Source organism: Pan paniscus, chromosome 20, assembly GCF_029289425.2.
Source record: "Pan paniscus chromosome 20, NHGRI_mPanPan1-v2.0_pri, whole genome shotgun sequence".
Classification (NCBI taxonomy): domain Eukaryota; kingdom Metazoa; phylum Chordata; class Mammalia; order Primates; family Hominidae; genus Pan; species Pan paniscus.
The window spans coordinates 43,288,813-43,316,439 of NC_073269.2; the positions used below are offsets into that span (position 1 = coordinate 43,288,813).

At 40.0% G+C, this 27,627-nt stretch overlaps 1 protein-coding gene across 6 annotated transcripts in view; it reads right to left on the bottom strand.

The window, feature by feature from the left end:
- The window catches only part of ZNF585A (zinc finger protein 585A), a 65,989-nt gene that overhangs the window by 36,939 nt on the left and 1,423 nt on the right, over positions 1-27,627 (bottom strand). For 3 of the 6 annotated variants that reach the window (XM_034946702.2, XM_034946704.2, XM_057300539.2), the window contains exons 2-5: positions 26,162-26,377; positions 12,628-12,754; positions 12,264-12,356; positions 3,982-9,984 (exon numbers count right to left, since the gene is read on the bottom strand). In XM_034946702.2, coding sequence (XP_034802593.1) covers positions 7,967-9,984; positions 12,264-12,356; positions 12,628-12,754; positions 26,162-26,233 — 2,310 coding nt within the window. In that variant the 5' untranslated portion in view covers positions 26,234-26,377 and the 3' untranslated portion in view covers positions 3,982-7,966. Of the gene's footprint in view, positions 1-3,981; positions 9,985-12,263; positions 12,357-12,627; positions 12,755-22,011; positions 22,114-26,161; positions 26,378-27,627 lie in introns of those variants that run through there. The other 3 variants (XR_008955037.2, XR_010110884.1, XM_057300540.2) reach the window with 2 other exon arrangements.

The following is a 27,627-nucleotide window of genomic DNA, read 5'->3' on the forward strand; positions in this document are numbered from 1 at the left end:
GGAGGCTGGGCGCGGTGGCTTTACACCTGTAATCCCAGCACTTTGGGAGGCTGAGGCAGCCAGATCACCTGAGGTCGGCAGTTCAAGACCAGCCTGACCAACATGGAGAAACCCCGTCTCTACTAAAAATACAAAATTAGCTGAGTGTGGTGGCGCATGCCTGTAGTCCCAGCTACTCCAGAGGCTGAGGCAGGAGAATCCCTTGAACCTCGGAGGCAGTGGTTTCAGTGAGCCGAGATTGTGCCACTGCACTCCAGTCTGGGCAACGAGCAAAACTCTGTCTCAAAAACAAAAAAAAGGAGTTTTCTGGGGTCCCCTTGGCCACAAGGGGGTCCATTCAGTTGGGGAGTGGCTTAGGATTTTAAGTTTATAAGTCTTAGGGAAAGACTCCCAGGAGAATAAGTGAAGACATAAAGCCATATCATGGAAAGATTTAAGTGTTCGTCATTGTTATAATAGGCAGAGTTATAATATTAAAATAATGATAATAATGATGATGTTAACAATGTCCTCTTCCTATGGCGCGGGGATGCAGGAATAGCCAGCCTTCTCAGGAGAAGTATTATGGCTACACTATTACTACTGTATTACTTTATAACTACAGCATGATTACACTATAACCAAGCCTGGGAGTGATCACACTAATGATGGCCTTTCAGATGCAGCATTGCATAGGGGTTAATAGAATGGACTCTTTAGTTGGCCAGCCCGGGTTTGAATTTCCCTGTGCTAGTTAGAAATTTTGTGATCTTGGAAAATTCCTTTATTCCTCTGTGACACATTCTTTGTGTGGGAAACGAGTATAATAATTGTGCTCATCTCAAGCATTAGGAGGACTGAATGAACCTAGAACATGGCCTGGTGCACATTAAACACTTAACTAAAATTTGCTGTCATCATTATTGTCATCACAATCAGCACTGTGTACTGGGTACCACATCATTTATGCTTCACAAATACCTTATAATGTGCGGACTATTTCCCTCTGGGTTACGAGATTGTCATTAGTCAACAGTGGTATCAATTGCAATGATAATGGTAATATAAATGCAAATGACCACAATGTCAGTGTGGTAGCCAGCCTCCAAGATTGCCCTCAATCAATCTTATCTCCTGGTATTCAAACTCCATAGAGTCTTCTTTCACGATAAATAGACTGACCACTGTAACCAATACCTTCACTATGTGGTGAACACACTCAAGTATTCTTATGGTGGGTTCCATGTGGTGAGAAACTGAGGCCTTTCACCTTCTGCTCATAGTCACGTGAGCTTAGAATCAGATCCAATTAGCCCCAGTTAGCCTTCAGATGACTACAATTCTAGCCAACATCCTGATTGCAACCTCATGAGAGTTCCTGAGCCAGAACCACCTAGCTAAACTGTGCCTAGATTTCCAGTCCTCAGAGAGTATGTAGGAGAATAAGTGTTTATTATTATGTCACGCCACTAAGTTTTGAGTAATATGTTACACATAGCGATAGATAATTAATATGGTTGTCCTAGTCTGTTTGGGATGCTATAACAAAATCCCTAGGCTGGGGGATTTATAAAGAAGACAAATTTAATGCTCACAGTTCTGGTGGCTGAAAAGTCCAAGATCAAGATGCCAACACATTCATTCAGCGTCTGGTGAGAGTTGTCTGCTTCACAGATGGTGACTACTTGCTGTGTTCTCGCATGGCAGAAAGGAAAAGAAACTCCCTTGGCCCTCTTTTGTAAGGCCATGAATTGCATTCCTGAAAGCAAAGCCCTCATGACCTAATCACCTACCAAAGACTCCATCTCTTAATATTATCTCAATGGGAAACTGATTTCAATATGTAAATGTGGTGGGGGAAGGCACAAATTTAGACCATTGCAACAGTCAACGCTGTATTGTAAATGTGCCCATTTTCCGCAATATAATAGAACACACCATGGGTTTTCAGGATTGGCATTTATTATAGGCACAAACTTAATATAACTCAAATGATTGTACTAATGTGCTTCTTATATTGTCCTATTTCACAAATGTAAACAGAGAACACAATTTTTTGTTTTAATAGCAGCATTCCTTGTTATAATAAATATTAAAATAACTCCATAACAAAATCACTAAGGATGTAACCTAATTGTGCTGATTTCACAGAGGGTGGAAAACATCAGCCCGGGGTGGGACTACTGTGTTTATATAATACAAACACCTGAAGGTGGCAGAAACTAGCAGAGACAGAGGATTTCTTAGCATCAGAATTGATATGTTGTTATTTATGATATCTTAATAATTTAGAGGCATATAATAATGACAAGGATTCTGATATTTGTTATAAAGTATAATTGTGTTGATTATATTTAAAACCATTAATAGAAACAATATAATTATAGAATTAAGTAAAACTGTAAGTGGTATGCTATGGCATGGTGTACGGTATGGTATGGTATGAGGAATGTGGAGTAGAGTGTGGTGGGGAGGTGTAGGATATACCATAAATAGTCACACTGGGTTGGGCGAGGTGGCTCAGGCCTGTAATCCCAATGCTTTGGGTGGCCGAGGTGGGCAAATTATGAGGTCAGGAGATTGAGACCATCCTGGCCAACATGGTGAAACCCCATCTCTACTAAAAATACAAAAAATTAGCTGGGTGTGGTGGTGGGTGCCTGTAATCCCAGCTACTCGGAGGCTGAGGCAGGACAATCACTTGAACCCGGGAGGCAGAGGTTGCAGTGAGCCAAGATCACACCACTGCACTCCAGCCTGGCAACAGAGTGAGACTCCATCTCAAAAAAAATAAAAATAAAAAATAGTCACATTGGCACTAGCAGCCCATTTGAGAGCTGAGGGTGGAGGGTGTGATTCATCCTGGCATTATGGGAAGTGTCCATGACAACCTTGGCTTTAAGCTGACTTTGGCCACGGGGTCAATGTCTGCCACACTGCATCACATCCATTATCCAACAAGGTGCCTGAGCCCCAGAACCCTCAGCCCTGCCACATTCCTCTTGCTCCTGGGGTTCTATATTTTCCAGTGGCTGCTCCAGTGGAGGAGGTGGGGCAGGTGACACTGACAATGGGGTGCAGGATAGAAAGTGCCAGGGTAGATGCTGATGGGAGTGGCCCCCTGCCTATGGATCCCCCACTCCTGCCCCTTTCCCCCTCTATGTGGCCTGCCACTGTGACCAGGAGGAGGCTAAGTTAGATCTTGTAAACAGTGTGGAATGTATGTAGGTAGGATACTCAGTTTGGTACTGCCCTGACATGGAGTTACAGCTGGGTGTGCTGGACCATGGTGGGAGGAGGCATTAAATCTTGAATTAGAGAACCCGAACCCACCCCACCAACTTCCTCACACGTTACCAATCTGTGTGGGGCATCTGGTCAACCTCGATATTATTGCTATTATTCATTCATCCATTTAACAAGCTTGTACTGAGCATCTGCTTTGAGCTGGCACCGTGCTGGGTGCCTGGTATACAGCAGAAACAGGACAGACAAAGTCTGGGTCTCATGAGGCTGATGGTCCAGTGGGGAAGAGGGATGAGAAACCAAAAAAAGGAATACTGAATCAGGTCAGATAGTAATAGTATTTGCAATGCAAATATCACACAAAATAAGGGAGCAGCAAGTGAGCTCTACAGATGTGTTACTTCGATGGCAGGATAAGATGGGGATGGAGGCACTCCAAAGGTGGAAGAGGAAAGCAAGATGCACGGGCACTGGAGAAGCAGAGTACTCTCAGAACAGTCAGTGCAAAGGCCCAAAGCCAGAGAAAAGATCCTTGATGTTAAAACAGCCAGAATTGAGATGCCTGACAAATAAAAATGTTGACTAACTCCAACTGCAGACTCTCTGGCCTCTTTTATTGTAGTTATATCTTTACACTACAAACATTAAATGCAACTACGTGAAAGTAGAAATAACCAAAATATTATGTGAAAGTTTGATATGTAAAATATTAAAATTAGGTAATCATATAAAATAAAACATATACTATAAAACAGGTACTATTATATAAAATACAAACTATTTTATTGTCATAAGGAATATACAGTAATAAATATTACAATATGCTATATAACATACTGTAGACACAATTTTCTATAGTATGTAATGACAGGCACATATAAAATTAAAATATATAAATCTAGTTATTTACACTTATAAATCTTTTGTCAAATGTAATTCAAGTTATCACATGGTAAAATACAACAGCACTTTTGAGATTCATCCATGTTGTAGTAAGTGTCAATAAATCATTTCTTTATGTCTGAGCAGCCCTCCATAGTATTGGTGTACACAATTTGTTTAATCACTCATCCACTGCTGTACATTTGTGTTACTTCCTAATTTGGGCAATTATACAATTGCTGTGAACATCTGAGTATAGGTTTTCATGTAAACAGAATTTTTCTTTCATCTAGGGTAAATACCTAAGTGTGGAGTTGCTGAGTCATATGATAAATGTATGGTTAATAGTATAAGAAGCTGCCAAACTTTTGTGCATAGTGGACAGACCATTTTACAATCCTACAAGCAATGCATGAAAATTTCCATTGGTCTGTATTCTTGCCAATTTATGGCACATTTTCATTTTTAGCCATTCTAAAAGCCATTCTATAGTAGTATCTCATTGTGGTTTGATTTACATTTTCCTGATAATTAAAGGTGTTGAGCATCTTTTCATCACCTTATTTTTCATTTGTTTTTCATAGAACCATATGGATGAATCTCAGATACATCACATTAAATGAAAGCACTCCGACTCAAAAGGAGATATACATACACATACAAAACACACACACACACACACACACACACACAAGGACTCCACTTATACAATATTATGGAAAAGGCAGAACTATAGAGACAGAAACAGACTGGTGATTGCCAAGGGCTGGGAGTGGGAAAAGGGACTAAAAAGGGATAAGAAAGAAATTAGGGAAGTGAGGGACCTGTTCTCTATCTTGATTGTGGTGTTGATTGCATGATTAGATACAACTGTCAAAACTCAGAACTCTACACTAAAAAGTGTGACTATTACTGAATGTAAATTATACCTCAATAAATATAACTTTAAAAATATTTCAGTTATGTCCACACAAAAAGCCTGCACAGATATTTATAACAGCTTTCCTCATAATTGCCAAAAGGAAGCATCCAACAGTCCTTCAGTAGGTGAATAAATAAACATCCAGACAATGGAACATAATTTGGCTCTAAAAAGAAATGCATTATCAAGCCATGAAAAGACATGGAGGAAACTGAAATCCACATTACTAAGTGAAAGAAGTCAATTTGAAAAGGCTACACACTGTATGATTTCAACTATATGATATAAAAGATCAAAGGTGAAACTATGGAGACAGAAAAAATGTTGCCAGGGTTAGAGGAGATGAAGGGATGACAGGCAGAACACAGAGGATTTTTAGGGCAGTGAAACTACTCTGTGTATAACAGTGGAAACATGCCATGATCCACTTGTTCCAACAAGCAGAAAGTACAAGACACATTCTATGGTGTTACACCAAGGATGAACCCTAATATAACCTATAGACTTGGGGTGATAATGAGTGTCAGTGGAGGTTCACCAATTGTAACAAATATACTACTGTGAGAGGAATGCTGATAATGTGGGAGGCTATGCATATGTGGATTAGGGGATATATGGGAAACCTCTGTAATTTCTACCCAATTTTGCTTTGAACCTAAAACTACTCTAAAAAATAAAGCCTTCCGTATATACGGGTATATGCATATACATATACGTAAGTATTATAATATTGTCACAATAAATATGTAAGAGAAATAATCAAAAGTCATTTACAATAAATTGTTGCCTTTCATGAGGCTTGGGCATACAGAGGATAGTCAGATGCTTATGTTGACTGATGACTAATATTAACAGGATGCTGTCATTGGGCCCTGCTGGCTTGGATCCCATCCATCATGTGACCCAAAAAAACTCACTTCATTCTCCCATAATCCCATTTCACAAGTGAGACAATTGAGGCCCAGAGGAGGTTTCTGGGCAGGCTGAGGGTCCCTAAGTGGATCAGTGTTGGCACCAGAATTTGAACCAACATAGACAGCTTTCACTGTTCTGCTCACACCATACTCATGTAGTAGACAGGAAGCCCAGCTTGTGGTCTCCTGAGATCTCCAGATCATCCCTGGCCCACCCTGGGTCCATCATTCCATTGTGCCTTGGGGGGAACTCAGAGGAAAAGGTCTATGAGGCTGGGACCTCATCCTCATCACCATCTTCCAGGGATCATGACCATGCAAACATGGAGATGCAATCTTGGGGGAAGTACAGTAGCCAAGGGTGACTAAGGAACCTCATGAAGCAATGTGGGAAATTGGGAATCAGCAGACATTGGGTTAACGGGACAACGGGGAGCCAAGAGATACCATCAAAATTTAATGGAGGGGTCAGACACTGTGTTAGTGATTAATGGGCATCAACAGACATTGGGCTAGTTTTTTTTTTTTTTTTAACTGAGGTCCTAGAAAGAAGGGGACAGAAGAGGCTCCAAAATACAGTTGGGAAATGTGGACATTATGGTTCATTGTAAGTCACCGCCATTGCCTGAGGGGAAGGAAGAAAGTTAACAGCATCCACCGTATTGAGGGCATTCCCACATGCTGTGTTAGGGACAGTTAGATACTGCTAGGTGAGTAACGGGAGATAATTGTTCATCATTGTGAGGGAAAAATCAATAAGGAGGATCACAAGACATCCTGCTAGAGGTGTAATAAAAGTATCAGGAGATAGAAACCATTGTATTGCAGGGGGCACACCACTGTCCCCTATTCTGAGGGTTGTAATAAGTGGTCATCACACAGAATGGACAGTGGACCTTACTAGACATTGTCACAAGTGGGAAGAGGTAACAGACACCATGCTGGAGTGAGGTGATTGTAAAAGAGGTAATGAGGAGATCTCCAGAAACTGTTTCCGGAATTGATGAAGTGTGACACACATAAGAGTAAGGTAAAACAGGAAAAATGGCCAGGCGTCATGGCCCTTTCCAGCCCTAAACATATGGTTGTGTCGGTTTTCATATAAGTTATTAATCTGTTACATGAAAGTCACATCCTTAAGGAAGCCAGATGCTAAGCTTCAAGTCAGTGATGAGTACGAAAAAAAAAAAAAGGCAACTGAGTTGGAAGAACTATGACAGCAGAAGGGAGATTTAAGTTGTCCCAGATGACCATAAAATTCTTACCTCGGAAGCTTTCTTGAAGGTGATGGGAGTTCACAAGACACGGTGCTGGGGGTCAAAACACAAAGTGCTGAGGGCCTGTGAGGCTGAGAGACAGTCATGGTAGATAATGAGGGGGGTGCAAGTCTTGGTAGATGACAGTGGGGACTCAACATACATTCTGAGGTTTACATCTGTATACATAAAGGTTTTTCCTTTTTTTTTTTTTTTGTAGCATCTCTTTCTTGATAGAAATACTGAATGAGGGTTGGATATGACCAACTGTGGTAGATTCGAATGAGAAAGAAAAACACCCAGGAGTCTGTTACACAATGTGTTCCACAACGAACAACTCACATAACTTAGGATTCATCACTATCAAAATAACTACGTATTATGTTGTTTTATCATTCAATTTGTTGGCACTATACCTAATCCACAATAAACAGGATTATCATTAACATAATACGATCTTTCTTAGGAAGAATTTGGTAACAGTATTCTATTGTAGTTTTCATGAGAAGGCTTTTCCTATTCACCAAATTGACTCGGTTCCTTGTCAGTATGAATAATGACCCAAGGTTTACTGGGGATGGTGACAATGTAGGAAGGGTCCCTCGCCTCATTCAGTGCCTTCTCAGAGGCCCTCTCCAGAACAGCCATGTGTGACATTCTGACGTGGTCATTTCTATTTACAATAATATACATATTTTTCTGCTGCATGCATGCAACAGTGTACAATCAGACCCAACCCTCAGGGGGGTTTTCTCACACTGTTTCTCTCAAGTGTGGCTGCTCTGATGGACGCTGAACACTGATTTCTGAACGAAGCCTTTCCCACAGATGCCACACTTGTAGGGTTTGTCTCCAGTGTGTGTTGTCTGATGTTTATTCAAATTGGACCTGTCAGTAAAGGCCTTCCCACACTCAGCACACACGTAAGGCTTCTCTCCAGTGTGAATTCGTTGATGCACTTGGAGCTGTGATTTTTTAGTGAAAGACTTCCCACAGTCACTGCACTCATACGGTTTCTCTCCAGTATGAATTCTGTGATGTGTAATCAACTCTGACTTCTGTCGAAAGGTCTTCCCACATTCAGAACAAATGTAGGGCTTTTCTCCGGTATGAGTTTTCTGGTGCTTACTGAGATTTGACCTGCCACTAAAGGCCTTCCCGCACTCGGCACACACATAGGGTTTCTCTCCTGTGTGAATTGGCTGATGCACCAGGAGCTGAGACTTGGAGGTAAAGGACTTCCCACAGTCACTGCATTCATAAGGCTTCTCTCCAGTATGAATTCTTTGATGAGTAATAAAGTTTGACTTGCGGATGAAAGCTCTTCCACACTCAGTGCATACATAGGGTTTCTCTCCTGTATGAATTTTCTGATGAACAATGAGTATTGATTTCTGGTTGAAGGCTTTCCCACATTCGTGGCATTCATACTGTCTCTCTCCAGTGTGAATTTTCTGATGTATATTGAGGTGTGACTTCTGAGTAAAGGCTTTTCCACAAGTATTGCATTCATAAGGCTTCTCCCCAGTATGGATTCTCTGATGTGTAATCAAGTCTGACCTCTGGGTGAAGGCCTTTCCACATTTGGAACATATATAAGATTTCTCTCCTGTATGAGTTTTCTGATGTGTAATGAGATTTGACCGGTTCGTGAATGCCTTCCCACATTTATTGCACATATAGGGCTTTTCTCCTGTGTGAATTCGTTTATGAACATGGAGTTGTGACTTGGAAGTAAACAATTTCCCACAGTGACTGCATTTATAAGGTTTCTCTCCAGTATGAATTATTTGATGTGCAATCAAGTGTGCCTTCTGAATGAAGGCCAGTCCACATTTCATGCATATATATGATTTTTCTCCTGTATGAATTCTCTGATGCACTGTGAGTGCTGACTTCTGAGTGAAGGCTTTTCCACAGTCACTGCATTCATAAGGTTTCTCTCCAGTGTGAATTCTCTGATGAATAATCAACTCTGACCTGTAGGTAAAGGCCTTCCCACACTCAGTACATATGGAAGATTTCTCTCTACTTTGAACTTTCTTATGTGTAATGAGGTTGGAATTATTGCTGAAGACCTTCCCATATTCGGTACATATATAGGGCTTCACTCTTGTGTGAATACGTTGATGTACCTGAAGTTGTGACTTGGAAATGAAGGATTTGCCACAGTTACTGCACTCATATGGTTTTTCTCCAGTATGAATTCTTCGGTGTGCAATCAAATGGGTCTTCTGGATGAAGGCCTGTCCGCATTCAATACAGATGTAGGATCTCTCGCCTGTATGGATTTTCTGATGCATCTTGAGTGTGGACTTTTGTGTGAACGCTTTGCCACAGTCAGTGCATTCATGGTGTCTCTCTCCAGTATGAATTTTCTCATGTATACTGAGATCTGAGTTATAAGAGAAGCCTTTCCCACATTGGCTGCATTCATAGAGTTTCTCTCCGGTATGAATTCTCTGATGCCTGAAGAGGGACGACACTTGAAAAAAGGATTTTCCACATTCATTGCATTTAAAGGGTTTCTCTCTCATATGGGTTTTCTGGTGTATAATAAATTCTGGCTTCTGTACAAAAGCCTTCCCACATTCAATGCATACATAGAGCTTTTCTCCTGCAAGAACTTTCAGGTGTACTTTGAGCTGTGACTTCTGGGTGAATATCTTTTCAAATTCGGCGCATTCATAAGCTTTCTCCCCAGGATACATTTTTTGAGGTTGAGAGGATACTTGTTTATAACTGAGGATTTTTCTACATTGATTATGGTCCCATAATTTCTCTCCTGTTGGAATACACTCATGGTTACTATAGGAAGACATTTTATCATTTGGTAATCTTTTTAACATTCTTTGAAGGATTATTTTTATTATGACTGTATAAATCTAAATTATGCTTTAAACCATTTCCAAATGAGGCATATTGATGGGGTCTTTTGGGAGGAGAAATGATGTTTGGGTTCCCATGAATTATTTTTCTACTATCCTTATAGTCGTATTGCCTCTTTGTTGTCAATATTTTCTTGATGAAAGCAACATCATTTTGATATTTATTTTCTCTGCTGATAGCTCTCTATTTGTCACCAATCTGTCACAATTATTCTAGAATAAAATAGAATCTCACATCACTTTCATCATGACCTTTTCTTTCTATTTGGAAAGAAACCTCTTCAGAGATTCCGTGCTATAAGGTCTGGAACCTAAACTCCTCTGCTCAAATGAGAAACAGGTGATTTTAGTTCAAAGAACAGCTAGCAGAGGCTAGGGGGTATGGTACAAATGACTCATCCAGGCTGAACACAGAGAAAAGGGTGAGGGTGAGTAACGTGAAGAGGAAGGCAGTAACAGTGTTGATAGGAAATGTTCTGGAAAACAATTCAGCAGTTAGAGGAAATAAACTAAATGAACAGATAACACCATGGACAGATGTGGAAAAAGTAAGGCAAAAAACACTATATATACCACAGCATCATTCATATAAACTAATGATCCAAACTCTTAATTCACTTACAACATGCATGAAATCAAAAATGTTTCCATCATATAAAACAGTAGCTTATGACAGGCAGAAAAATGGGTGTGGGGGAAAGAGAAAAAGGAATAAATCAAAACATAAATAAGAGAGAATCCTGACCCAGACTCATGATGATAGTGTGTCTTAAACTGAAGACTATGATTAAACTCAAACCTCATCAGGTAAACTATAAAAATAAAGCAATCAAAAACAACAAAAAAAACGAACCCTGGTCAATGTGGAATCACTCAAGCAACATCAAGAAAAAAGGTCAGGAAGGGTGATTAATTATGTTAAAGACAGCAGAAAGATAATCCCAAAGATTAAGTAACAGTGACCCCCAAGTCATCAGTTTATCCAGGCATGAAGGACTGGGAAGAAGTAAGAAATTTCATGGCCACTCCTCTGCAGAAAACAAAAAGAGAGGGTGATTGGACAGAAAGCTCTGAGGCATCTCACAGTAAAAAAAAAAAAATAAAATAAAGAAATAAAGAAAAAAAAGAAAAAAGAAAAGAAATAAAAGTGACTAGCAGGAGTGGGAGTGGGTGACACAGAGTAACTTTGAAAGAAAGCAGATCCGTGAATGCGTGAAGGTTAAAGAAAGACTCTAGGACTATGGGGAATGTAGGGGAAAAGAAGAATGTTAGAGAAAATGAGCATAACCAAGAAAGAAAGATCTTTTTTTTTTTTTTTTTTTTTTTTTTTTTGAGACGGAGTCTCGCTCTGTCGCCCAGGCTGGAGTGCAGTGGCGATCTCGGCTCACTGCAAGCTCTGCCTCCCGGGTTCATGCCATTCTCCTGCCTCAGCCTCCCGAGTAGCTGGGACTACAGGCATCCACCACGGCACCCAGCTAATTTTTTGTATTTTTAGGAGAGACGGGGTTTCACCGTGGTCTCGATCTCCTGACCTCATGATCTGCCCGCCTCGGCCTCCCAAAGTGCTGGGATTACAGGCGTGAGCCACCGCGCCCGGCCAAGAAAGATCTTTAATGAGGGAGACTGGCACATGATTCAGAATCCACGAAGCCAAAGAAGAACACAGAAGTGACAAAGGTCGGCCAGGCGCAGTAGCTCATGCCTGTAATCCCAGCACTTTGGGAGGCCTAGACGGGTGGATCACTTGAGGTCAGCTGTTAGAGACCAGCCTGGCCAACATGGTGAAACCCTGCCTCTACTAAAAGTACAAAGATTAGCTGGGCATGGTGGCTGGCAAACACCTGTAATCCCAGTTACTTGGATGGCTGAGGCACGAGAATTGCTTGAACCCAGGAGGCGGGGGTTGTAGTGAGCTGGGATCATGCCACTGCACTCCAGCCTGGGCAACACAGCCCTGGCTGCGACCCAGGCTGTGACAAAAAATAAATGACAAAGGTCATCCAGGGAGAATGCATTTAGTGATCTGAGAGGCCAAGGGGGCATCAAGCAATACAAAAACATTCAGAACTTTCCAGAAAAAGCATCTTAATAGTATTCCAAGGGTGTTGGTGTTTCTCAAGACAGCTGAGATTTCCTCCCATCTCCCATCTACCGGATTCACACTCGCTTCACTCACCTGGGCAGCTGTGACGTGGCCTCTCACCCTGCAGTGCCCACGGTTCCTTTCCTTGCTGCAACATGACCACCTCTGCTTCAGGAACTTGATATCCTGTTCATGGGAAATGATAAAGGTCTGGGTCCAGCTAATTGTGTTTCAGGGCCCAACCAATAATCTCTTATTCTTTGATGAGGATTTTTTCTTCAGAAAAGTAACCATAACTTTTCAGGGTAAAATTCTGAGTGCCCTAAACAAATAAAGAATCCTAGACAAATCAAGAACAAAATCATCACCTATTTAAGATGCGGACAGCACTCATCAACTGAGAATGAAAACACTCTCAGTGAGGCCTCCTTTCAGATACCAAGGTGACTGTGCTTACCTACTGAGAGCAGGTGGCTGTAGGTCTCCAGCATCACATCCCGGTACAGGTTTCTCTGAGAAGGGTCCAGGTGCCGCCATTCCTCTCTGCTGAAATCGATAGCCACGTCCCTGAAGGACACTGATCCCTGTAAGGGCACATTCCTGTTCAATGTGCACAGTTAGCTTAGAGGGTTGGAGAGACTATATTTAGGAATATGGAATACAGGTCTTGTTGTTTTAAATTTACATTCTCTTTTTAAAAACTCACTCCCATTTCTCTAATACTTTATTATGAAAATTTTCAAACATACTGACAATTTAAAATAATTGTGCAGTAAGAAATGTATACCTACCACCTAGGATCAATCATTAACACTTTACTTGCTTTATCATACATCTAAGCCATTCTTTTATCTATCCATCTTGCTTCTTTGTACATTTCAAAGTAAGTTGCAGATGACATCACACTTCTTCCTAATACTTCATTTTTTTTTTCTTTTGAAACAGAGTCTCGCTCTGTTGTCCAGGCTGGAGTACAATGGTATGATCTTGGCTCACTGCAACCTCCGCCTCCCAGGTTCAAGAGATTCTCCTACCTCAGCCTCCTGAGTAGCTGGGATTACAGGAATGCACCACCATGCCTGGCTAATTTTTGTATTTATAGTAGACACGGGGTTTTGCCATGTTGGCCAGGCTGGTCTTGAACTGCTGACCTCAGGCGATCCACCCGCTTCGGCCTCCCAAAGTGCTGGGATTATGCGTAAGCCACCGCGCCTGGCCTCTCTTAATACTTCAAAATGCAAATCATGAACTAGGGTGTAAAATGTATCAACCTTTTGTAAGTAACATTTACATACAATTAAATGCACCAATCTTTAATTTACCATTTAAAGTTTTGACAACTGTGTACACCTGTATAATCCAGAAATTTCTAAGAAACATTTTATATATGTGCATATTAAATATTTAGTTTTACATATTTTGTGGAACACAGAAATCCCATCAAGAATTTCTGCTATTTGTTTTGTACTATAGTCAGTCAATTACTCATTTTTCAAAACTGGCAATTGAAATAAGCTGTGTTTTAGTTTCCTAGCAACTGGATGAATGACCTGCGATATACTTTCTGATCAATTTAGGACGAGCCCTTATGCTAGCCCTGGGAACACAGAAATAATTATGTGCCCAATCTTCTAGCAACTTAAAAGACTTGGAAAATAAATTAGACTGAAGTTTTTTAAAAAAGAAGACATAACAAATTCATTAAGGTGTTGAAAAGTAGATGCCTTATGTGGAACACACTGAGGGCCCAAAGGAACAAAAAGTACATTTTACGTGAGGGAGTAAGTTGACATTCCGTAGAGTTGAGGAATTTAACTTGGAAGATACAAAGTGTAACCCAGAATATGGGGTGAGGGGGACAATGCCCAGAAAAGACAAGAATATAAGGTGTAGAGATAGAAAAATACACCATGAGTTTAGGGAACAGCAAACAGGTTTATATAAAGGGAGAGAAGTCTGTCTGATGTGTCAGAAAAGCAGTATAGGAAAAACAGTTTGGTCAAAGTATGGAATTTTTACTTTCAGTAATGGTAATTAAGGTAATCAGATTTACATGTAAATTTTTTTTTAAGTTCTGTATTACAGGATAACCAAACAGCTGGTGAGGAAAAGTTCTTTTTTTTTTTTTTTTAGACAAAAGTCTCACTCTGTCGCCCAGGCTAGAGTGCAGTGGTGCGATCTCGGTTCACCGCAACCTCCACCTCCCGGATTCAAGCCATTCTCTGCCTCAGACTCCCGAGTAGCTGGGATTACAGTCGCACGCCACCACACCAGGCTAATTTTTGTATTTTTAATAGAGACAGCGTTTCACCATGCTGGCCAGGATGGTCTCGATCTCCTGACCTCACGATCTACCTGCCTCGGCCTCCCAAAGTGCTGGGATTACTGGCATGAGCTACTTTACCTGGTTGGAAAAGTTTTTTATAGAATGATTCTAGCTAATAAATAAAGAAGTTAGGATAAAATTAAAATACCACCATGTATAACTACTAATGAAATAACAGATTTAGACAATAATCATTAATGGCTGTTGGAATGTTTCAGTTGAAAGGCTGAAGGGAAGCGTACAATGGATAGATCAGCTAGTAACATCAGCATCCACAAACCAGCTCTCATGTGCCTGCCCACATGGCATAGTAATTAATTTCATTACACTACTTAAGAAGTATTCTTGCCAAAAAATAAAATTCAAACCCCTATCTCATCAAGTCTCCAGATCTAACAAGCCATTCACAGGAGTGGGAAGGAGAGTGAAACATACTAAACAATATGAAGACCAAGACATCAGCTAAATTCAGAAGGTAGCAAATGGCCTACTTCTTCAAAAAATTAATTACAAGAGAATGGACATGGAAGGGAATATTTTCTTTATTAATAGAGACTTAAGAGCCATACTAACCAAATGCAACTTGTGGACTTTCACTAATTAAAATGAACCAATCTTAAAAAAATATTTCTGACAATTTAGAGAAATGCAAATGGTGGGTATTAGATGATATCAAGGAATTACTGTTATTTTGTTGTGTGACATTAGCTTACTGGTTATGCTAAACACAAAGGAAAAAGGGAATTCATATCTCTCTGAGATACATATCAAGGTATTTTTAGACAAAACATGGTGTTTGAGATTTGCTTTAAAATAATCTAGCTGCTGAATGGGAGGCGGTTTCAGATAAAGTAAGAATGGCAGAATGGGCCAGGTGTGGTGGCTCACACCTGTAATCCCAGCACTTTGGGAGGCCGAGGCAAGTGGATTGCTTGAGGTTGGGGGTTTGAGACCAGCCTGGCCAACATGGAGAAATCTCATCTCTACCAAAAAATACAAAAATTAGCTGGGTGTGGTGGCACACACCTATCATCCCAGCTACCCAGGAGGCTGAGGCATGAGAATCACTTGAACCCAGGAGGTGGAGATTACAGTGAGCTGAGGTCGTGCCACTGCACTCCAGCAGAGGCAACAGAGTGAGACTCCATCTCAAAAAAAAAAAAAAAAAAAGGCAGAATGTTGATGACGACTGAAACTGGGTGACAGGGACAATCGGTGAAAGGGATCTTTATACTATTATCTTTACTTTTGCATACATTTAAATTTTTTCATAATAAAATGCTTTTTGAAAACAAAATACATGATCCTCCAAATTAAAAAATCTAACTTGGAATTGCACAATGAAAGGAATGCCTATTACCACATGGAGGTGTATACATTTAAAGAAAGTATACTAGGGACTTGAATACCCCTCCCTCACCTTAGCAATTTATCAAAATACTAGACAGGACATCATCAAGGTTATAGAAAAGGCAGCTGCAACAAACAACAGCAGAATGCACATTCTTTTCAAGCACCCATAGAAAAGTGAGCATGATAACCATACCCTAGGCTGTCAAACAAACCTCAACAAGTTTACAAGAATTACAACAATACAAAGTATGTTCCACAAGGGAATCAAACAAAAATTAATAACAGAAACAAAACAGACAAAATCTCCAAGCAAATTAAAAAATAACAAACAAAAACAACCTAAAAAACCCACAAAATATTTGAAAATTAACAGCACTCTTCTTTAATGACCCACAGGTCAAACAAGATATCGCCAAAATAATATTTAAAATACATAGAGTTCTATGTATAGACAGTAAAAATACAACCTATCAAAATCTGTGGGATGCAGGTAAAGCAAGGCTGAGTGGGAAATTTATAGTACTAAAGGATTACATTAGAAAAGGGAAAAAGCTACAAATCAATAATGTAAGCTTCTACCTCAAAAAACTAGAAAAAGAGGCCAGACATGGTGGCTCACTCCTGTAATCCCAACACTTTGGGAGGCCGAAGTGGGAGGATTGCTTCAGCCCAGGAGTTCGAGATCAGCCTGGGAAACAGGGCAAAACCCCAACTCCATCAATAATACAAAAATTAGCCAGGTGTAGTAGTGTGCGCTTCCCAAATAGTGGTCCCAGCTATTTGGGAGGCTGAGGCAGGAGAATCACTTGAGCCTGGGAGGGCAGAGGATGCAGTGAGCTGAGATGGCACCACTGCACTCCAGCCTGGGCAACAGAGCCAGACCCTGTCTCAAAAATAAATAAATAAATAAATAAATAAATAAATAGAAAAAGAAGAGCAAAAGAACTCAAAAGCAAGCAGAAGGAACTAAATAATAAAAAGTAGAAATCAACAAAACTGAAAACAAAAGATAGAGAGAAAAATCACTGTAACACAATCCAGTTATTAGAGAACAAAATAATAAAACCGATAAATTCACTGGTCTATTAGTCAACCAGACTAGCAAAGATAAAAAGACACCAATATTAGGAATAAAACAGTAAATATCATTATAGATGCAGCAGCCATTTAAAATACAATGAGAAAAATAAACACTCCAAGCTAATAAATTCAATAACTTAGAAAAAAATAAGCCAATTCCTCAAACATCACAAACTACCAAAACTCAAACTTTTGAAAATGGATAAGATAAACCATCTTATGACCATTAAATTAATTTAAATTAATAATTTAAAACCTCCTGAAAAAGAAACCTCTAGGCCAGATAGTTCTACCAGATAATTCTTTTTTTTTCTTTTTAATTTTTTTTTTTGAGACACGATCTTGCTCTGTCGTCCAGGCTGAAGAGCAGTGGCGTGATCATCGGTCACTGCAGCCTCGAACTCCTGGGCTCAAGCGATCCTCCTGCCTCAGCCTCCTGAGTAGCTGCCACTACAGACACATATCACCATACCCAGCTTTTACCAAAGAATTCTATCGAACTTACAAAGAATGTGTCATTTTTACATAATCTCTTCCAGAAAATAAAAGAGAAACACTTCCAAACTAATATTTTTAAGCCCAGTATTACTCCAATGTCAAAATCAGACACAGCAATAACAACAACAACAAAAAAAACAAAAACTACAGGCCAATATCTCTCATGAATTTAAATGCAAACATTCCCAACAAAATGTCAGCAAACTGAATTCAAGAATCACTAAAAAGAATCACGTACCACAGTAAACTGGAATTTATGGGGGAACTCTTTGTACTATATTTTCTAACTCCTTATGAATCTATAATAATTTCAAAATAAAAAACTGAAATATATATATTACTTAAGAAAGATTATTTTCAAAACATACATAACATTTGGGAATGGACAAGACTGGAAGATCAGAGACTCATTGCACAATTGATGAGAGAGAATATAAATTGTAGTTGAGCCTGAACAACACAGGTTTGAACTACGCAAGTCCACAGATACATGAATTTTTTTCAATAAAAGTTACATATAGTGTGCATGCCTCTCCTGCCTCCCCTTCCACCTTCTCCTCCTCTTCCGCCTCTGCCACCTGAGCCAGCAAAACCAAACTCTCCTTTTCCTCCTACTCCTCAGTCCGCTCAGATGTGAAGATGACAAAGATAAAAACCTTTACGATGATCCACTTTCACTTAATGAATATTGAATACAAATATCTTCCTTTTGATTTTCTTAATAACATTTTTTTCTCTAGCTTACTTTATTCTAAGAAAAAAAAAGTCATGTATGAGCAGGTCTCTGAATTCAGGAGAGTGCACGAGCACACAGGAAGAAATTGGAGACAGAAATGTATTAAAGATACTTGTGATCATTAATATCTGAAAGTATGATTCTTTTTTTTGTTTTTGAGATGGAGTTTCACTCTGTTACCCAGGCTGCAGTGCAGTGGCGCAATCTCGGCTCACTGCAACCCCTGCCTCCCAGGTTGAAGCGATTCTCCTGCCTCAGCTTCCCAAGTAGCTGGGACTACAGGCGCCGGCCAACACGCCTGGCTAGTTTTTCTATTTTTAGTTGAGATGGGGTTTCACCATGTTGGCAAGGCTGGTCTTGAACTCCTGACCTCGGGTCATCTGCCCATCTGGGCCTCCCAAAGTGATGGGATTACAGGCGTGAGCCACCACGCCCGGCCTAAAAGTATGATTCTTAAAAGCTACTTTTTTAATTTATTCATTTAATTGTGTTCGGAGATTACAATTTGTTTCTTTGTGATGTGTGTTGATTCTGTTTATGAGGCTTACAACATCTTCATTTCTTAAAAGGAAGGCTTATACACTGTTGGTGGGAGTGTAAATTAGTTCAGGCCTTATGGAAGACAGTGTGGCGATTCCTCAAAGACCTAAAGACAGAAATACCATTTGACCCAGCAATCCTGTTACTGGGTATATACCGAAAGGAATATAAATCATTGTATTATAAAGACACATACCCACATATGTTCTCTGCAGCAGTATTCACAATAGCAAAGACATGGAATCAATCTAAATGCCCATCAGTGATAAACTGGATAAAGAAAATGTGGTGTCTATATATACACCATGGAATACTATGCAGCCATAAAAGAGAATGAGATCATGTCTTTTGCAGGAACATGGATGGAGCTGGAGGTGATAATCCTTAGCAAACTAATGCAGGAACAGAAACCAAACACCACACGTTCTAACTTATAAGTGGGAGCTGAATGATGAGAACACATGGACACAAAGAGGGGAACAACACACACTGGGGCCTTTTGGAAAGTGGAGGGTGAAAGGAGGGAAAGGATCAGAAAAAATAACTAATGGGTACTAGGCTTAATACCTGGGTGATGAAAGTCTATACAATAAACCCCCATGACACAAGTTAACCTATATAACAAGCCTGCCCTTGTACCTATAAACTTAAACCAAAAAAAAGTTCTCTATATACCTGAAATGAATACGCAGGCTCTAGTTTTCTCTTCATCACACACTTGCATATGCATGCCCTACACACACTGAACCCCCAGCCCCCAAAACTAACGTCATCAAAAAATTTAATGGGGAATCAAGACAATGTCATGTTAGGCTGGAATGGAGTTTTGACACCTCACCAAATGATCTTATACAAACAGTTTGTCAGGAAGAAATCTCCTCATTCAAAGACAATAAACATCTCCTGATGTACAAAGATGCTATGAGTAAAAGGATGAAAAAAAAAAGAGAGGAGATTAAGAGGAATACACTAGAAATAAATTGACACACAACAGAAGAAATCATATCCTCCATGAATTCAAGGAATTCACTAAAACAATTAACTACTTATGGAAAAACAGACAGATTAAGAATATAGTGATATAAATTTCTGAAAAATAAATTAACAGAACTCAGTAAAAAAGTAAAAAAAAAAAAAAAAAAGCAACACAAAAATGTCTCCCTGAAAAAAATGGGAAGACCCCGCAAAAACACAAAAGGTGGCAAAGAGCAGATTAAGACAAGTGAGCAACATGAGATGGAAATAAAGATTTTTTTTAAAGAAATATAGAAAAGAAAATAAGGAGTTTAATAAAAACATCCAATGAACAAAAGAATCCTTGAAGTGGCAGTGTAGAACTGTTATCATTATTCACAGTACAAATTTAATAAATACTGTCTTAAAGAGTAGATTCGAATATTTAGTTCAAGAAGTTAACAATATAAAGATGACACACACACACACACAAAAAAAAAAACAAAAAAGAATCCAAACATTCCAAATTACATGGAAGACACACAGAAACAAAGCACAAATATAGAGTATATAGTGAAAGATTTATAAAATAGCCACATCAGAAGCATAACATAAAATGCATCTTTCCACACACACACACAAAAAAGCACAAGAACTCCAAAGGATGACATTAAAAAGATGACCAAAGGCATATCTGGAATTGCCAACAGAAAAGAAATAAGAACCTCCACCTTAATATTAGATAGGGTAGAATGGCAGGAGAAAAAATATTAAACAAGGACACAATGTGAAATGAGTTTCGGATGCCGTATTTACTATCAGTGCACCAAACTACATAACATCAAAATTTATAAACAAAAACTATAGGAAAAAGGCTGGGAACGGTGGCTCATGCCTACAATCCCAGCACTTTGGGAGGCTGAGGCGGGTGGATCACGAGGTCAGGAGATCGAGACCATCCTGGCTAACACGGTGAAACCCCGTCTCTACCAAAAATACAAAAAATTAGCAGGGCGTGGTGGCGGGCGCCTGTAGTCCCAGCTACTCGGGAGGCTGAGGCAGGAGAATGGCGTGAACCCGGGAGGCGGAGCTTGCAGTGAGCCGAGATTGCACCACTGCACTCCAGCCTGGGCGACACAGCAAGACTCTGTCTCAAATAAAAAAAAAAAAAGAACTATAGGAAAATATAGATAGAAATACATTTGTGGTGGGAAACTTTAATAATATCTCTCAGCTCCTTGAGACAAAGTAGAAAAAAATGAGTAATACTATAAAAACCTCATAGCTATATATCTTATTGATAAGCTATCAAATTTTTTTCTTTTCAAGTGCCTATACAACAATCCCAAAACAAAACAAAAAACAAAGAAATACCCGTAATAATCTCTCGAAAAGTAAATTTCTCCAATGCTGCAATCCTAATCTTATTAAAGTTTTTTGCTTTTGTTTTCAAGACAGGGTCTCACTGTCACCTAGGCTGGATGTAGTGGCAATGTCGTGGCTCACTGCAGCCTTGACAGGCTCAAGCCGTCCTCCAATCTCAGCCTCCCAAGTAGCTGGGATCACAGGTGCCCCACCACCACACTCAGTTAATTTTGGTTTTTGTTGTAGAGACAGGGTCTCACTATGTTGTGCAGGCTGGTCTCAAACTCATGGGCTCAAGCAATCCTCCCGCCTCAGTCTCCCAAAGTGCTGGAATTACAAGTGTGAGCCACCACACATGGCCAAAAGTAAAGTTAAAAAATGAAAATCTTAAAACCTAGAAATAAAATGTGGTAAATGGTAATTAAAGATTTGGTGGGGTAGTTAATGTTCTAGAAATTCATCCTTTTCAGCCGGGTGCGATGGCTCATGCCTGTAATCCCAACACTTTGGGAGGCTGAGGCGGGTGGATCACGAGGTCAAAGTCGAGACCATCCTGGCCAACATGGTGAAACCCCGTGTCTACTAAAAAAATACAAAATAATTAGCTGGGCGTGGTGGCGCACGCCTGTAGTCCCAGCTACTCGCTGGGCTGAGGCAGGAGAATTGCTTGAACCCGGGAGGCGGAGGTTGCAGAGAGCCAAGATCACATCACTACACTCTAGCCTGACTACAGAGCAAGACTATGTCTCAAAAAAAAAAAAAAAAAGAAATGCATCCTTTTCATTTAGAATTTTTTATTCATTTGCATGAGATAAATTATTTTTCTAAATTATTTTTAGTACAGTTTTGCTATATACCAGAGCTTCTGATATATATGTATACCATTTTTATTGTTTTTGAGATATTTCATAATTTTAGTTTTGACTTTGGCTTTGGAGTGGGTTGCTGAGAAAATAGCAGTTGTTTCACTAATCCCAGTAAAAACCTACTAGGCTATTGTTTTCTTCTACTCTTCAATGCAGTTAGTTAACATATTTGACTTCTGAATCTATCTTCATAATTTCCAGTTCTTTCAGGCATCAAGGTTAACACTGTAAACAAAATAAAACAAAAACCAAAAGCAAGGTTGAGAATAATTTTAAATATTATTCTTTATGCAAAACTTCAGCATAATGACCAACTATAAAAACGCATGACCTTTCCATTATTTTTTACTGTGTTGGAAATGCTGAATCAACATTTTAATTTCTTCAAGGACTCTGAACCATTTAAATTCTTATCAATTATGTCTATTTTTTGTAAACTTTTATCCTTTTATTTATACTTTCATATTTTTGGCATGATTTTATATAATATTCATTCATGATTGTTTGAATCTTAGGTATGGAAGTAACTGTTTCTCCTGTTTTGTTACATTCTTTTTTCTTTTTTTCAGTCTTGTTCTGTCACCCAGGCTGGAATGCAGTGGTATGATCTCGGCTCACTGCAACCTCCGCCTCCCAGGTTCAAGTGATTCTCCTGCCTCAGCCTCCCAAGTACCTGGGATTACAGACCTGCACTGTGGCACCCTGCCAATTTTTGTATTTTTAGTAGAGATGGGGTTTCGCCATGTTGGCTAGACTGGTCTCGAACTCTTGGCCTCAAGTGAACCACCCACCTCAGCCTCCCAAAGTGCTGGGATTACAGGTGTGAGCCACCATGCTGCCCAGTCTTTTTTTTTTTTTTTTTTTTTTTGAGACAGAGTCTCGCTCTTGCTCTATCCCCCAGGCTGGAGTGCAGTGGCACAATCTCGGCTCACTACAACCTCTGCCTCCTGGGTTCAAGCGATTCTCCTGCCTCAGCCTCCTGAGTAACTGGCACTACAGGCGCGCAGCACCACACCCGGCTAATTTTTGTAGTAGAAACAGAGTTCCACCATGTTGGCCAGGATGGTCTTGGTCTCCTGACCTCATGATCCACCCACCTTGGCCTCCCAAAGTGCTGGGATTACAGGTGTGAGTCACCGTGCCCGGCCACACAGTCTTTGATTATGTAGATATTTACTCCATTTTTTGATTGTCAACACATAGAAGCAACTTGTGTTTCTGTTAAACTCATACCTTAGGTCGTTTTTTTTTTTTAAACATCCAGGATTCCAAAAAGAAGCAATTAAATCTATAGCTTTTCCCCTCTACCCACAGGTTAGCTTAAGCACATAAACTTTATTCATTTATGAGACAGGGTCTCACTGTGTCACACAGACTGGAGTATAGTGGCACAATCTTAGCTCACTGCAACCTCTACTTCCCAGGCTCAAGTGATCCTCCCACCTCAGCCTCCTAAGTAGCTGGGACTACAGGCCTGCACCACCACACCTGGCTAATTTTTGTATTTTTTGTAGAGATGGGGTTTCACCATGCTGCCCAGGCTGGTCTCGAACTCCTAAGCTCAAGCAATCCACCCACTTCAGCCTCCCAAAGTGCTGGGATTACAAGCATGAGCCACTACACCCAGCCTACCACACAAAGTTTAAAATGCACTACTTTATCCAAATGTTTTTTTTTTTTTTTTTTTTGACATGGAGTCTCACTCTGTCGCCTGGGCTGGAGTGCAGTGGCACAATCTTGGCTCACTGCAAACTCTGCCTCCCAGGTTCAAGCAATTCTCCTGCCTCAGCCTCCCGAGTAGCTGGGATTACAGGTGCCCGCCGCATACCCAGCTAATTTTTTGTATTTTTTTTAGAGATGGAGTTTCATCATGTTGGCCAGGCTGGTCTCGAACTCCTGACCTCGTGATTTGCCCACATCAGCCTACCAAAGTGGTAGGATTACAGGCACTGGGCCTGGCCCCAAATGCTTTTTAATTGTGGTAAAAATACACATAACATAAAAGTTGCCATTTTAATATTTTTAAGTGACCTGTTTAGTGGCATGAAGTACATTCACATTGTTGTGTAAGAGCCTTTTACTTTTTTTTTTTTTTGAGATGGAGTCTCGCCCTGTTGCCCAGCCTGGAGTACAATGGCACGATCTCGGCTCACTACAACCTCCGCCTCCCAGGTTCAAGCGATTCTCAGCCACAGCCTCCCAAGTAGCTGGGATTACTGGTGCGTGGCACCATGCCCGGCTAATTTTTTGTATCTTTAGTAGAGATGAGTTTCACCATGTTAGCCAGGCTGGTCTCGAACTCCTGACCTCGTGATCCACCCGCCTTGGCTTCCCAAAGTGCTGGGGTTACAGGCGTGAGCCACCGCCCCAGACCTTACTTTTCATTTCTAATTTAATGCTATTAGAAAACAGAATCAGTATGATGACAAAGGTTTCTATTCTTTGTCTGCCTTGAGAGTAGTGTACTAAAATGGCCAATGGTATATTTAATGATTTCTGTTTTTACTTAATATAGTTCAAAGATACATTATTAGTTAAACAAATGTTGATAACTTTTATAATTATTTGTATATTCTTCCTTTTATAAGTATGAACCATCCTCTTCATCCCTTTAAGTGATTTTCACCTTAAATTCCTTTTGACCTGTTCCTAAATTGCATCCCTAGCTTTCTTTTGGTTCATTGCTTTATTTTTAAATGAGGATAAAAGCAGCCCCTGACCACTGAGAGTTAGCCTGGTACTATCGGTTAAACCTCAGTTTTGCTAGAAGCTAGCCTGGCAGGGGCCAGCTAACTCATGGTGTTCTCCATGGCGCTACACAAAAATATTCTCTTGGAACACCAACAGCAAACAAGACCAATCTCTGACCACCATGGTGGAAGACAAAACCAAGACCACTCTGTCATTATACTTGAGCACAGACAAAAATCAGAATCTTCTTCAAACCATAAAAGTCTCCTTACTCTGCATAAGGAAAGTGACTGCCAATTATACCTTTACCAATTATAGCTTTTGCTTCAATCTACCCTTCGTATCTTCTAGGTAAAAATGATTAAGATATCCAATCATAAAATTTCCCAATAGGAACAGAAGTACAGGTTCAGTGAAATTGAGCTAGAAGATTCTTATTACCTGTGACTAAAACCATGAAAAGAAATTCTACTACAACTTATACACGCAACAGAAAGGAAAGACATGAGAAGAATGCCTACTGCTACATAGTTCATAATATGAGCTGTATTTTACTAAACAAATATTTAAAAAGCAATGTGTGAAAATTTAGTCTACTATGGCACATTTTGTGAAATAGAAAGAAAAAAATGTGTAGTTGTTTTTACTTGTTTATAGAACTAAGCAATCAAAGCAAAAGATAAAATTGGTCCTGTATGTTGAGAAACATGGGGGTAGGTGGGGAACGGAGGTGGGTGAACCACAGATCCATGTTTCCCCTGAATTTGTTTCCTATAACACTTTTCAGGGTGTGTTGCCATTAAATATATTTCTAATTGTTTTTAATTTTTATTTTTTACTATTATTCCCATTTTACCAATATTATTTTTGAACTAAGTGTATATATTCCCTATTCAGAAAACTAAACTTTCCTAATACACTATCACAATATCTCCAGAGGTATAAGAAATAAAATTATACCCATGAAATAAGAACAAGATGCTAATCAAAAAGAATATTTAGAAAATAAATTACAGTTATTAAAAATTAAAACGTTGAATTAAAATGTTGATAGTGGTAACGAGAAACTCAAAAGAAGGGCTGGAAGGCAAATGTGACAAAGCTTCCCGAAAAAGAGAGCAGCAAAGAAATAGAAAACAGTAGAGGGAAAAAAAATGGAGAACCAATATCCGAAAAACAGAAATGCAAAAAAAAAAAAAAGAAAGAAAATATTTGCGTTTGAGGAGGCAGTTTAGGAAGAAACAGAGCAATACTTTGAAAATCCCACAGAAAAGTGACTTCTAACCAGGAAAATCTATCCACAGCCCAAAGATCAATGTAGTGTGATGACAAAATAAACAACGGTTTTTCTTAATAGTCCACCTCTCCACTGTCGCACAGATGGCCTCCAGAGACGAAGACATTACCCACGTGTTGCTCATTCTCAACAGGAAGATCAAGATTTGTTTCAGGAGCAGCAGGTCTAGAGTCCAGCTGCTTCCTGTGGCCCAGCTCCCTCCCTCAGTCATGAGGTTCTAGTGACAGACCAGAGATATCTAGTCCTGGATTGAATTCCCACCCCCCTGGGACTCCTCCTTCTCACCTCATAGGAGCTGCCATGATCCTCTGGAGCCAGGGCTGAGGATTTCTGAGGTGAGGTCCAATTAGCTGGCATGGCCACACTGGGTCTCAACCCTTTTTCTCTAGGGTGTCTGAAGCTTGGCAGTCATCTGTGAACTCAAGCAGAGCTGCTCTGAAGAGATGGGCTGGAGTCTGGAGGAAAATCTGGCCCAGGGGCTCCCCAGAGACACCCAGAAACCTGGAAAGACAATGTTCCCATAGTCAGTCATTTCACATTCAACACATAAGCACTTCCTGGATATATCAAGGTGCAGGTCCCTGAGCTAGAAACCAAAGCAGTGGTTCTCAAATGGGTATGCATTCAAGTTACCTGGAGGACGTGTTAAATGAAACACAGTTAAAAATTCTCAGCCTACTCCACAGTTTCTGATTCAGTAGGTCTAAAGTAGAACCCAAAAAGTTTCGTTTCTAACTGGTGCCCAGGAAACGCTGATGCTGTCAGTACAGGGACCACACTTTGAGAACCAGCGCTGAGGAGAACATAAAATTTAACAAAATCTGTGATAGGTATTAGTTACGGTGAAATATGGGAAAAGTCATGAGAGATGGAGTAATGTTACTGCAGATTCGAACTGCAGCTGTGACACTTTTCACCTATGAGAACAGAAGTTTCTTCACTTTCTTTTGAGACGGAGTCTCGCTCTGTCGCCAGGCTGGAGTGCAGTGGTGCGATCTCGGCTCACTGCAAGCTCTGCCTCCCAGGTTCAAGCAATTCTCCTGCCTCAGCCTCCCAAGTAGCTGGGATTACAGGCATGCGCCACCATGTCCAGCTAATTTTTGGTAAAGACGAGGTTTCACCATGTTGGCCAGGATGGTCTGGATCTCCTGACCTCCTGATCCGCTCGCCTCTGCCTCCCAAAGTGCTGGGATTACAGGCGTGAGCCACTGCGCCCGGCCATTTCTTCACTTTTAATTTCAGAAATGAGGATGAAAATGCTTATCTCAAAGTTACAAAAATTAAATGAGATAATACTTGTAAAGTACTCAACACCTCCCAGGCACACAAAAATCATACAATACATATCAGCGATTACCATGCATTATCAGATATTAAAACAATATAAAAACAATGTAATAAAAACAAGTAAAACAATAAATATACCAGACAATATTGATCTATATATGTGATAAAAGTGGTATTCAAATGAGTGTGCATAAGACATTCATTGCATAAATGGCAGTGATATAATGCAGTGATATAACTGGCTGGCCACCTGGAAAAAAACAAACTAGATCTCCATCACACACTATTCAGTAGGCAAATGCCAGCAGGACTGATCACTTAATTATGTGTATTTGTTAAATCACAAAGACTATTAAAATAAATTTTAGAAGTATATATGTGTATAACACTGTGGTGGGCTGGGAGGGATCTTATTACACGTGAGAGGAAACACAGACTCTGTAACAGAAAAATCAGATACTTTT